Genomic DNA, 12,596 nt, shown 5'->3' on the forward strand with positions numbered 1-12,596 from the left:
GGAGCAAACAGTGAGGTGAAGAGGAATCAAAGGTTTGTTGAAGGGCAGAGAGGAAGAGGAAGGAAGATACAGCAACACAAAGGAGAAAGGAAAACAGCAAAGGGCTCTGTTGGCAGAGAACTTCCAAAGACACTGCCACCGAACACGGCGGGGACTGGTTTACAGCTGTGATAAGAGGGGAACTAGCAAAAATGGCACATTTTACTCAGCAGTGACACTAACATCACAGTAACAAGAAAGATTTGGGAATTTGGGGTGACAACCATAAGCAGCGTCTGAAAGAGCATGCTCTTTAAAATGTGGGGAAAGGAGAACATAGGATGGTTTTTGTTTCATTCTATTCTGGTTTTATGTGTACCTGTTTTATTCATAATTTGCCATGTTTTAGGATACCAAAAGTGATCCTAAATGGTTGAATTTAACGAAAAAAATTTTAACCTCATCTTCAATCCACTGATCCATTTCATTCAATGGCAATATTCAATGTTAAAAGGCACATAAAACACACATGCACACAATTGCAGTTTTCATGAAGGTCTATTTCATTAGGTAGCACATTTAACAGCTAAATACATTTAAATAATGTCCAGGTGACTGCACAACTGCAGCGCTGGTAACTGGATAACCAATTCAAATATTTAGTAACTGTCTAAATATTTAAAATACAGCTCTTGTTTAGATCATCAACACGGGATGGTTTTCATATCATGGGATACCCTCTAAGGGTCAGGTACAAAGCAAATCACTCTCAGCAGTGGCCTTATCTGAGCAGTGGAGAAAATAAAGGTCCCTACTACTCACAGGGCTGTTGTGGGAACTGGACAAGTTAATTTATACAGAAGACGGGCAAAGTGCCAGGCTTGCACTAAGTACTTCTAAATGTTACCAGTTATTATCAGCATTATCTCTGTCATTCAGAGGCACAGGAGCATGGCGCATGGGAAATGCTTTGACAACTTTAAAATGGATGGTAGCAGAACTTATAAGCTCAGAGACCTGTGTGGTTTCTGTTGCTGTTACTGAATACAGATTTAATTATGAAATATCATGCTACCACCATGCATAATATTAAAACAGATTATTAATTTCCAGAAACTGCCACACCACATTAGTGAAATAAGCACCTCGGCGGCAGGCCTCCGAGCCCCTTAATGTCTGCAACACGTGGGTCTGAGCATTGTGCACAAAGGATGGCTTCATTTAAATTAAGATGCCAGACAACACCATTACTGACAAGTCAGACAGCCTTATACGTGATTTTTGTACCACCACGCCCCACCCCGCCAGTCCCACACAGTGACTGCCTTGCTCCCTATTAAAAATTTTTAAAAAATAAAGAGAGCAGGAGAAAAGTCAGCATCCTCTGGACTACCACATCAAGCTAAGCAGTACCTGTTTCAGTTTTGCTGGAGAAGCCCGCTGCCTGTTTAATCGCAGCTGCTGTTAGTGCTAATCCTCGACTCCTCTTCAAGCCATGCTGCAGGACAGCCTCAAACTGGGCACAGAGACAGGTGACCCTGTGAGAGAACCAATGATTCATCAGTCCACCCTGTGATGGGAGAGAAACACCCAGAGTGGCCCCAGCATCTCCAAGGAGCCAGTAAGTTGCCAGGTGTGAAGGAACACACTAGACACGTGGATTTACAGGCAGGTAACTGCCTTGGGCCGCTCCACACACCTCTCCCCCTGCCTGTTCATTTCACATAACTCAGGGAAGCCCTACACAGTCTTGCTATAATCATCAGACTCGTGAAAGCATAATAAAAATTCGTAAGAAACAAGGGAAAATGGAATTAGTGCCAGGCAGCAGGGGAGAGAAAAAAAAAAGCCAATTTAAAAGCAAATCAATTTGGTGTGGGGAGGGGTGGATGTTAATTGTGTCCAATTCACACATTTCAACTCAAATTCATATCACATGTAGTTTAAAGAACAAGATTATCTTTTAAGAGATTGAATTCACCAACCTCACAAGTTGGAAACACTGTGTAATTTCATGGCCTGTTACATACAATAAAGAAATAATATGAATCCTGATTCTTGTTCTTTATTTTGTTGTAAGACATTACATTTGAAGTCAGATCCAGAGTTGACAGAATTTTCAATTAAGTTATGGTTACTGTGCATTTAATTAAATTCATTTCTCAATAACCAAAGAAATGGGAGATTTAGGAACATGTTTGCAAAGAGATGAGATCACAGCAACTACACTCTATTCTTAACAATCCTCCCAGCACTCCTGAGCCCCCAGCCAAGTTGGGTCTGTGGACTTCAGAGACCCTTCCATTCACTTGTGCAACAAATGTCAAGAAATCCTGAATTCCTATGTGCCAGGTACTACTCTAGGCTCTGATAATATGAAGTGGGTATGAGACACACAAGATCTCTGCCTCACCACGTTTGCACAGTTTTAACAGGAGGAAGATACACAAACAAATAAGCTAGCCAAACCATTTTAGTTTATGAGAACTTTGAAGAAAATAAAACAGAATGAGGTGGTATGTGGAGACAGGGCAGAAACCAGCTTAAATTCTGTGGCCTGAATGGAGGTAACCTTGGAGTTAAAACCTGGATATGACAAGAGGCAGTAGTAGGCTGGGCAGAGGGGCCTAGTGCAAAGACCCTGAGGCCACCACCATCCATTTCAACCTTGCCTAACTGCAGGCATTTCCTGCTCCACCTAATCCACACCTGTAATAATAATACTCCAAGGGTTTATTGTTCTGTGGGTGGTAAAATATGTTCATACCCATGATTCATTAGCTCCTCTCATCAACATTATGATATAGGTAAGTCAGGAATCATTATCTCCTCTTTACACATAAAGAAACTGAGGCTTAAAGACACTGAAGAGACAGCACACAATAAGTACATAATTAGCAAAAACATCTGTACTCCAGCCCTACCCATCCCCATGCTGATCCAAGATAGTTTCTGCTACACCCCATACCACCAAACATGCTTATTCTAAGACAAAAGTCCTCTCCATCCCCAACCCAACTTTTATTCAAGTCATCTGTCTACACCAGAAAACTCTAACACAGCATCAGCAAATACCAACACATTTACTCTCATTCTGTGTCTGTGACATACATCACTAATCCATCCCAGCATTCTGGGCTACCACTGCCAATGATCAAAGCTGGCCCTCCACAGGAGGGAAGCCGATTTGGCATCCCAAACCTAACACTTGTTCTCAACTACACTATTTGGTTTCCAACTCCTACCTTGCCTTCCTGGCTTCCTTGCACCTGGTACACAGCATGTGCTACATAAATGCTTTTGCAGTGGGTAGGTAAGTAGGTGATTAACCTTAAACCATGGGTCCCAGAATACTCCCCCACAGTGAAACAATCCTTTTTGCTGGGCAGATGTCACTCTTAAATATTAGATTTCATATTCTAGTCTCTCTACTTATCCATGCAGACACACATTTGAAGGCTTCTTAAAAGCTGGGACACTGCCCGGCCAGGCGTGGCTCAGCAGTTGAGCATTGACCTAAGATCCAGGAGATTGCACACTCAATCCCCAGTCAAGGATGTGCAGGAGGCAGCCGATCAATGACAACTCTCTCATCATTGATGTTTCTATCTCTCTCTCCCTCTCCCTTCCTCTCTCTGAAATCAATAAAGATATACCTTTTTAAAGAAAGCTGGGACACCAAAACTATCTAAATCAAAACAGAGGCATACCAAAATGCAGCTTTACCAAGGCCCTCTCTCAGGAGGAAACACAAAAAACCCTGAGCTGTGTTTACAGTTCTCCTAATAAACCATAGCCTATACCTTTAAACAAATCATCTGCTAATACAATGATTAACTCGGCAGTCCCTGTCAGTTTGCTTGGCTTGAGTCAGTAACTGCCCCAACAACTCTGGATAACTTCAGGCCCTGAAGGGGAATGGAATGCAGGTGAACAGCATAAACCCAGTCCCTAAGGTTTGGGTTACATCAGCAGCATTCCCTTCCAGATGCACACAGGTCACAAGCAACCTAACACAGCAGAAAACCCAGGTGGGCACTAGTCCTATAATGAGCTCATTATGATGCCTACCTTGCTGAAGGCCATTCTGCTTTACACCTTTCCCATGTCCCCTTTTCACCTCCCAATTTGACCTGAGCTACTGGTCATTCAAGACTTAGCTAAAGGGTCTCCTCTCTAGGAAGCCTTCCTGAATGCTTCCTCATTCTGAGCTTCTTTCTACTACAGCTCTTGGCCAATCTCTCTGTTACTGGTCTGCTTTCCAGAGCTTTCTCCTCTTGTGAACTTGAGCTCCCTGACAATAAGGATCATGCCTCATTCATCTTACTTGCTCTAGCACCTAGCAGGATGTCTGGCTACTGTGGTGAACATCACCAAAAGGAGTTCTCCCCAGGGAGATCTTGTATAATTTGTAATCCAAATCCAGATCAATTAAGACTAGTGAATTAAGGAGCACACACGTCCAACCTTATGAATCTACAGCCCTTTAGCTTATGGTGAGCACACTATAGGTACAGATTTATAACCATGTCATCTTAAGGTTTTTCATTTCTTCTCATCTTTATTCAGTTACATGATAATTCCTACAAAATGAAAGGGGCACCTGCTTTGTGGAGCTCTCTATTTTCTCATCTCAGACTCCTATTTCCCAGAATGCTCTCTGCTAAGTGCTCTCTGGCATTACTGTGGGAGACTGGCTGCCTCACTCTAACTTTTATTAAACAATAATGAATTGGGGCATCTTTTTTAATTAAGTGAAGCAGTTAATCAACAGTGAATGTTTTAATGTTTTCAAAAAGCACCAATTAAGGAAATCACTTTGAGTTTTTAGGCATATGGCTGTTTCTGAGAGGAACAGATACATAAAACGTGGTGTATCGATACAATGGAATACCATCTGCTATAAAAGGAATAAAGTACTGATACATGCTATGAAATGAATGAACTATGAAAATATTATAAGGGAAAGAAGTCAGATCTAAAAGCTGCACACCATAGGAGTCCAAGAAATGTTGAGAAAGGTAAATATATAGAAACTGAAAGTCGATCAGTTGTTGCCTAGGGCTGGGAGTAAAATCAGGGATAAACTATAAACTGGCACAAGGAAATTTTGGGGATAATGAGAATGTTCTAAAACTGGATTGTGGTGATAGTTACACAATTCTATAAATTTATAATCACTGCACTGTACACTTATAAGGGATAGATTTTTATGGTATGTGAATTAAGCTGTTAAAAAAAAAACACACAAAAAAACACCTCCCCTCAAGGTCTCAGTAAAAGTTTAATAAAGGAGTGAAGGAGTTAACAAATGAAAATTAAAATAAATCCCCTGCTGAATGTAAAAGTATCCACCAGCACCAGCACAGCTGGACACTGCAGGCACTTACCTAGCTTACTGATAAAATTCCACAAGCACTGGTTCTCCTAAGCTTTGACCTATATTTCAAGACTGCTTAACCTGCCACCTTAGTCTGTAATGAGATTCCTAACAATCCTGTGCTTTTTTTATGGTAACTGTTAGAACAACAGAATCAGTAATAAATGCTGCATTTTTACAAACTGCATCAAATTAACCTTGTGACAGAAGGGTATATTTCAAATTAATCCTTTCACTGTGTTACAGCTTTACTGGAACCTTTTGGGGAAAACCAAGTAATGCATGAAAATGGACTAGATTATCCACATGTGGAAAACTCCAGTGTCACCTGGAATGGAGTCAATTATACCCATGAAAATCAGTCAATTAATATCATTAGCCACATTTCATATTTAAGACAGTACAGTTACCAACTAGTCTTGCTAAAGCAAGGCCATTACATTACGACCATTTGAAACGGGCCATGCCCTACATTGACGTTTTAAAAATTAAGTTTCAAAAAGGTTCACACCCTTTAAACCATGAATTTTACAGGCAGAAAATAATCCTTGGCTGTAATCTACAAGTCAGATAAATACTTAAGACAAATAAAGGAACAGAATAGAGAGCCCAGGAATAAACCCACACCAAATGGTCAATTAATATAGGACAAAGTGGGGGGGGTGTGAAAAAGGTGAAGTGGTTAAGCAAAAAAACAAACAAAAACACCTCACAGATAGACAACAGTACGGCGATTACCAGAGGCAAATGCGGGTAGGGGGAGGTAGGAGTGGATAAAGAGGGGATGAATGGTGATGGAAGAAGGCTTCACCTGAGGTAGTGAACACACAATACAATATACAGGTGATGTGTTATAGAACTGTACCCCTCGCCCTGGCCCGTGTGGCTCAGTTGGTTGAATGTCATCCCATGCACCAAAAGGTCACTGTTTGATTCCTGATCAGGGCACATGCCCAGGTTTTGGACTCGATCCCCAGTCAGGGCATGTGAGGGAGGCAGCCAATCAATGTTTCTCTCTCATATTGATGTTTCTCTTTCTCTCACTGTCTCTCTCTCTCTCTCTAAATCAATAAAAAGGTATTTTTTTTTAAGTGTGGTACATGCCCAGCTGGCGTGGCTCAGCAGTTGAGCACAGATATATGATCCAGGAGATAGTTTGATTCCCAGTCAGGGCACATGCCCAGGTTGCAGGCTCGATCCCCAGTAGGGGGCGTACAGGAGGAAACCGATCAATGACTCTCATGGTTGATGTTTCTATCTCTCTCTCCCTCTCCCTTCCTCTCCCTGAAATCAATAAAGACATATTTTTAAAAAATAAATAAATAAATATAAGTAAATAAATAACATAAATACATAAATAAAAATAAATGGAATTACCATTTTCCTAAAAATTTTTCCTGGAAATTTTAAAATAAAAATGTCAATTATTCCCAAATTAATGTGTGAATTTAATACAATTCCAATAATAATCACAAGAAGGACCTGACAGTGTGGCTTTAGTACAGAGATAAACAAATTGATGGAGCAGTTCAGAGACCCAAAAAAAACCCAAATAAATATGAAAATATCTTATATACAATAATGGTAGCACCTTAATTCAGATGGGCAAGAGTGGGTTCTTTAACCACTGATTCTGACACTAGTAGCTACAGGGCTGAAAGAAAATAAGAGCAAACTTCTATCTCAAAGCACAGACAGAACTAAATTCCAGGGGGATATGCATCAAAGAAAAATAGAAGTGTGTGTTGCCCCGCTGGTGTGGCTCAGTGGTTGAGCATCGACTCATGAACTGAGAGGTTCCTGGTTCGATCCCCAGTCAGGGCACATGCCCAAGTCTGGGGCTTGATCCCCAGTAGGAGGCATGCAGGAGGCAGTCAATTGATGTCTCACTCTCATCAGTGTTTCTATCTTTCTATCCCTCTCTCTTCCTCTCTTCTCTCTCTAAAATCAATAAAAATGTATTTTTTAAAAGAAAAAAATAGAAGTGTAAAATAATAAACTGTAAAAATAATAGAGAAAAATACAGAAGACTCTCAGAACAGGATACTCTAAAACCAAAATTTTGAGGTTCATAGAATTAACTACATAAAATTTTTAAATTTTCACATGGCAAAAGATATCACAAATATGGTAAAACAATAAATAGCAGATAGAGAAAACATTTACAGTGCATATACCTAAAAGAGGATTAATAATCACAGTACAGGAAGGCTTTCTACAAATGGATAAGAAAAAAGACAAGCAACTCAAAAAATAAAAAATTAAAATTAAAGAAGATGAACAAACCAACCATGAAAGAAGGAAATGTAGTCGGCCAATAAACATATGAAAAAATATTCAATCCCACTAATGGCCAAGAAAATATCACAATACTAAGACACCAATTTAGGACAATCATTTTCAAAACCACAGATCTAGCAACAGTATGTATACATGGTACGGCTGATAGGAACACAACTATGAATTGCAAAATCTCTGCAAAGAGATCAAGAAATACAAATTTTTTAAATGCCCATACTCTCTGACACAGCATTCCTACTTCTAGTAATTTATCCTATTAAAAATAAAGGCACTACTAATTAGAAAATGAGCAAGAAACATGAACAAACATTTCGCCAAAGGAGATACGCATACGAGCACATGAAAATATGCTCAAAATCATCATTATCCATTAGGGAAATGCAAATTAAAACTACAATGAGTTATGTTTCCACACCTATAAAAATGGCTAAAGTAGAAAATCATGACAATATCAAAAGCTAACAAGAATGCAGAGAAACTGGATCACTTACACACTGCTGAAGGGTATGTAAATGGTACAGCCAGTCTAGAAAACAATTTGTCAGTTTCTTATAAAACTAAATATTCAAATATCATACAACCCAGCAACTGTACTCTTGGGTACTTATCTCAGGAAAATGAAAACTTATGTTCACATAAGAAAAACCTATACATGAATGTTTTTAATAGCATTATTTACAATAGCCGAAAACTGAAAGCAAGCCAGATGTCCTTCAATGACTTAATGAATGAACAGACTGTGGTATAGCCATACCATGGAATAATACTACTCAGCAATAAAAAAGAGCATACACTATTGATACATGAGACAACCTGGATGAATCTCATGGGAATTACGCTGAGTGGGGGGTTGGGGTGTGGGAAAGCCAATTCCAAAAGGTTTACACACTGTGATTCCATTTATATAACATTTTTTTCAAATTTTTTATTTATTGATCTTAAAGAGAGAGAGAGAAATATCAATTTGTTGTTATACTTATTTATGCATTCATTGGTTGAGTGTGTGTACCCTGACCAGGGACTGAACCCCAAATCTTGAGTATCAGGACGACACTCTAACCAACTGAAGTACCCGGCCAGGGCCATATAACATTCTTGAAATGACAAACTTATAAAAATGAAGAAGAGATTGGTGAAAAAGAGTTAAAGGTGGAGAGGGAGGGAACAGAGGTGCGGCAGGCATGGTTGTAATGCTGTGGTGATGAAAGTATTCTGTGTCTTGACTATGGTGGTGGACACATGAACCCACACAGTAATAAAACTGCACAGAATTAAATACACACACACACAAATATGTATAAGTAAAACTAGGGAAATTTAAATACAACACTAGAGTTTTAGAAGATGATACATTGGGAGGAACTGGGTAAAGAGTAAATGGGATCTTTCTATATTATTTTTTATAACTGCATGTGAATCTATAATTACCTCAAAATTAAAAGTTTAAGTAAACAATTAAATATAAAATCACTAGTAGGCAAGGATGTACGTATACACAAATATTTTTACTGCAGCATTGTTTACACAGCAAAAGCAAAAACAACACTGGAAACAATGAGAGCATTCATTATCAGGAGAACAGTAAGTAAGTTACAGCACCTCCACACCATGAAATATTATGGGGAAATTTTAAAAGAATGAGGTTCCATACTTAACCCTAAGAAGCACCTTATTTCCCACTTTAACATCTCTGAAATTCAAGTGTGTCTCATAATTGATGAAATTATACAATTAAAACTGGCATTGGTTTTTCTTTCTTAATTACACAGGAAGATGCCATTGATGGTAACTGCAGCACTGGATCTGGAACAATGTCCATAATATATGGCCAAATTTTTTTAAAGCAAGTTATAGAGTAATATAAATGGTATGATTCGCATTTGAAGGAGAAGGGAAAGAAGAGTGGGCTTTGACGAGAATGTCCTCTCAATTACTTGCACATCTGCTATCATGTGGCCGGACTTAAGTATCCTTGTAAATTCAGGCAAATTCATCTAGGGCAAGGGTAATAAGGGCTGAGGGCTGAGGGCTGAAGGCTGGACATCTCATCCTCAGCAGGACAGCACCAGCGTGCAGGGCCTCTCCCACTCCTTGCTCTGCCAGGTGTCCCAGGACCAACCAGAGAATCAAATCAACACAGTGCTCTCAATAAGTCCTATGTGTTTTGGCCCTGGGCATCCTCTATTCTCAGTAAGTGGAATGAAAGTAGATTGCATCCCAGAGATAAAGGGCCAGAAAGATATGTGAGAAAGATGGCAACCATCTAGAAGAAACGAAAATTGGATCCATGACTTATCCCATAGACCACACAAAATAAATTCCAGATGGAATAAAGGATTAACTATAAACAATAAAAATCTTACAAGAAAATTGAAAAAACCATATGCACACTAATGTTGGAGATCTTAAAATACTTATACTGAAAACCAAGAAATTGGTAGGTATCATCAGTTAAAAGATGTTTAATCATGTAGAGATTTTTAAATGTAATATTATAATAGACAATAATATTATCTCTGCTTACAAATATAATGGGCAAAACAATTTGAAAAAAAATTTTAAATGCAGAAAGCAGGGGAAATGTTAATTAGTTACTATAATATACAAAGAGCTCCCACAAATTGACAAAGGGAAAAATAATCTAATAAGAAAATGGGCAAATAATATGAAAAGGCTTTGCACAAAAGAGTAAAGCTAGTCAACAAACAGTAAAAAAAAAAAAAGATACTGAAATTCATTAGCAATCAAGGAAATGCAAATTAAAGTAACAGTGAGCCACCACTTCTCACCCATCTGACTGACAAAACTTCAAAACCACACTCAAAACTATTGTTAGCAAGAAAGAAAAGGGTAGTTAGTCTCCTGCACTGCTGGGAGACATTTTTAGAAAAATACCTGACCACGACTACTGAAAATAAACACATATTTTCTTTGACAAAGCAACCCAACCTTCTGGAAATCTAGAAGAAAAAGATTCTCAAGGATGTCTATTGTTTCATTGTCCACAGTGGTAAAAATTGGGCACAAAATCAGTATTACTTCATAGGCAACTATTTGTACATCTGCATCGTGCAATATAATGCAGCCTTTTAAAAAGAATTATTAGAACTGTAACTTGGAAAGGTTTGACAGGGTAATGCTAAGAGAGATAATGCCGATGCAGAACATTTGTACACGTAATTCAATTTTTATAAAACAATGGCAATAAAACCTGTGTGTGTATACACATGTATATTTTATTTTAAAAAGATTGTATGAATATGGGGGAAAAACATAAAACAAATAATTCTTCATCATTAACTTAAGTTACTCAAAAGGAGGAAGAAGAACATATGGTAGAGAATAAAAAGGCAAAAAAGAAAAAAATAGTAGACAAAGAAATACAAACTTGGTAATGTGAAAACTCGCAAGGCATTAGTTCTCAAGATGCTATAACTGTGAAGGCTTGAGGGTGGCCAACAGGCATGTAAAAAGGAATCAAATTAATGTTCCCATAGAGGAACCAGAAATTGGAAAAACAGCCATTTTTTAAATGGTTAAATCATAATTTCTGGCCATTTTCCAAAGTTACAAATAGAAACCCAATAACTGTGTTCTCTGGAGTAGACGGACCTCCAGCTCTTGGTCTGGACACAAACACTGCTTGGAACTCTCTTGGCAGATGAGGAGAGTCAAAATCAGGAACAGAGGATGGCAGCTGAGAAGGATCTGCTGAAGGAGCTGGTAAATCAAAAGGGAAAAAGAGAACAGAGAAAACAAGAGTCCCTACATGCAAGAATGTATAAATGGGAAATGGGGACACATAAAAGTGACGCTAAGTCAGTGGCCAACGGGATCTCCAAGTTTGACTGGAGTCCATAGCCCAGGTGAAAGAAACTCCACACCAAAAGCTTGCTTTAAAAAAAAGTTAACAACAACACACATTTGTTCTGATTGCTGGCCACACCCAGAGCCAGGGCACCTATGTTTCATCCCCCATGACCAGTCAGTCACTCAGTCCTATCAAGGCTCAGTCCTAAAGCTTCTCAATACTTCTGTCTCTTCCGCCAAAACAACCACTTCCACTCAGCTCTCCACTGCACAGAGCCACCTCTCACTGCTCTCTTAGACCCCATCCCACCCCACCCAACACCCCCGGCATGCTCAGCAGAAGCTAGCCTCCTGAAACATAAAGATATGTCATTCATTATCTTTGTTTCTTACCCACACCACACTTGCTTTGTGTATATGGTATATGACATAACTTTGGGGGGAACAGAGATGAACACTTTTTATGTTAATCATTTTAATGTGTACAGAAAAAAATGGAACCAACCATCAATCTTTGATGTCACTGTTGGTAATGATTAGGACAAGACCAGAGTAGACAGAGCCTTGAATTTCCACTTCAAGCCAATCTTTGGCTCAGATAGTATACAAAAATGGCAAAAATTGTGACAATGGTATACAAATAGCCATTGCTTAAGAAATAATACCCTGCTCTGGCATGGTGGTTCAATTGGTTGGACTGAAACATCGTCCCATACACCAAAAGGTTGTGGGTTTGATTTCCAATCAGGGCACATACCTAGGTTGTGGGGTGCATATGGGAGGCAACCAATCAATGTTTCTATGTTTCTCTCCCTCCCTTGCTCTCTCTCTTTCTCTCTCTCTTTCTCCCTCCCTCCTTCCCTTCCCCTATCTCTAAAAATCAATAAAAACATATCCTCAGGTGAGATTTAAAAAAAAAAGGGGGGGAAAGAAATAATGCCCTAATGAATAAAGTTCAAATACTTCCCCATGGCAGCAAGAGAAGAATCTAGTAATGACTTTCCAGCCCGCCCCCCACCACATACGACACATCATCTATGATCCCACCATTTTCTTGCATGTCCCTGGCACCTTCACATTTGCTGTTACCACTGCCTGGAATTCTCATCCTGCCCAAATGACCACT

The 12,596-nt window shown here is 39.1% G+C and overlaps 1 protein-coding gene across 1 annotated transcript in view; it reads right to left on the bottom strand.

Annotated features, from left to right (window-relative positions):
* SNX29 (sorting nexin 29) overlaps positions 1–12,596 on the bottom strand; it is a 458,514-nt gene that overhangs the window by 416,459 nt on the left and 29,459 nt on the right. The window contains exon 4 of the mRNA XM_016197611.2: positions 1,393–1,517. Within this exon, the coding sequence (XP_016053097.2) occupies positions 1,393–1,517 (125 nt within the window). The remainder of the gene's footprint in view (positions 1–1,392; positions 1,518–12,596) is intronic.

Source organism: Miniopterus natalensis, chromosome 3, assembly GCF_054644295.1.
Source record: "Miniopterus natalensis isolate mMinNat1 chromosome 3, mMinNat1.hap1, whole genome shotgun sequence".
Classification (NCBI taxonomy): domain Eukaryota; kingdom Metazoa; phylum Chordata; class Mammalia; order Chiroptera; family Miniopteridae; genus Miniopterus; species Miniopterus natalensis.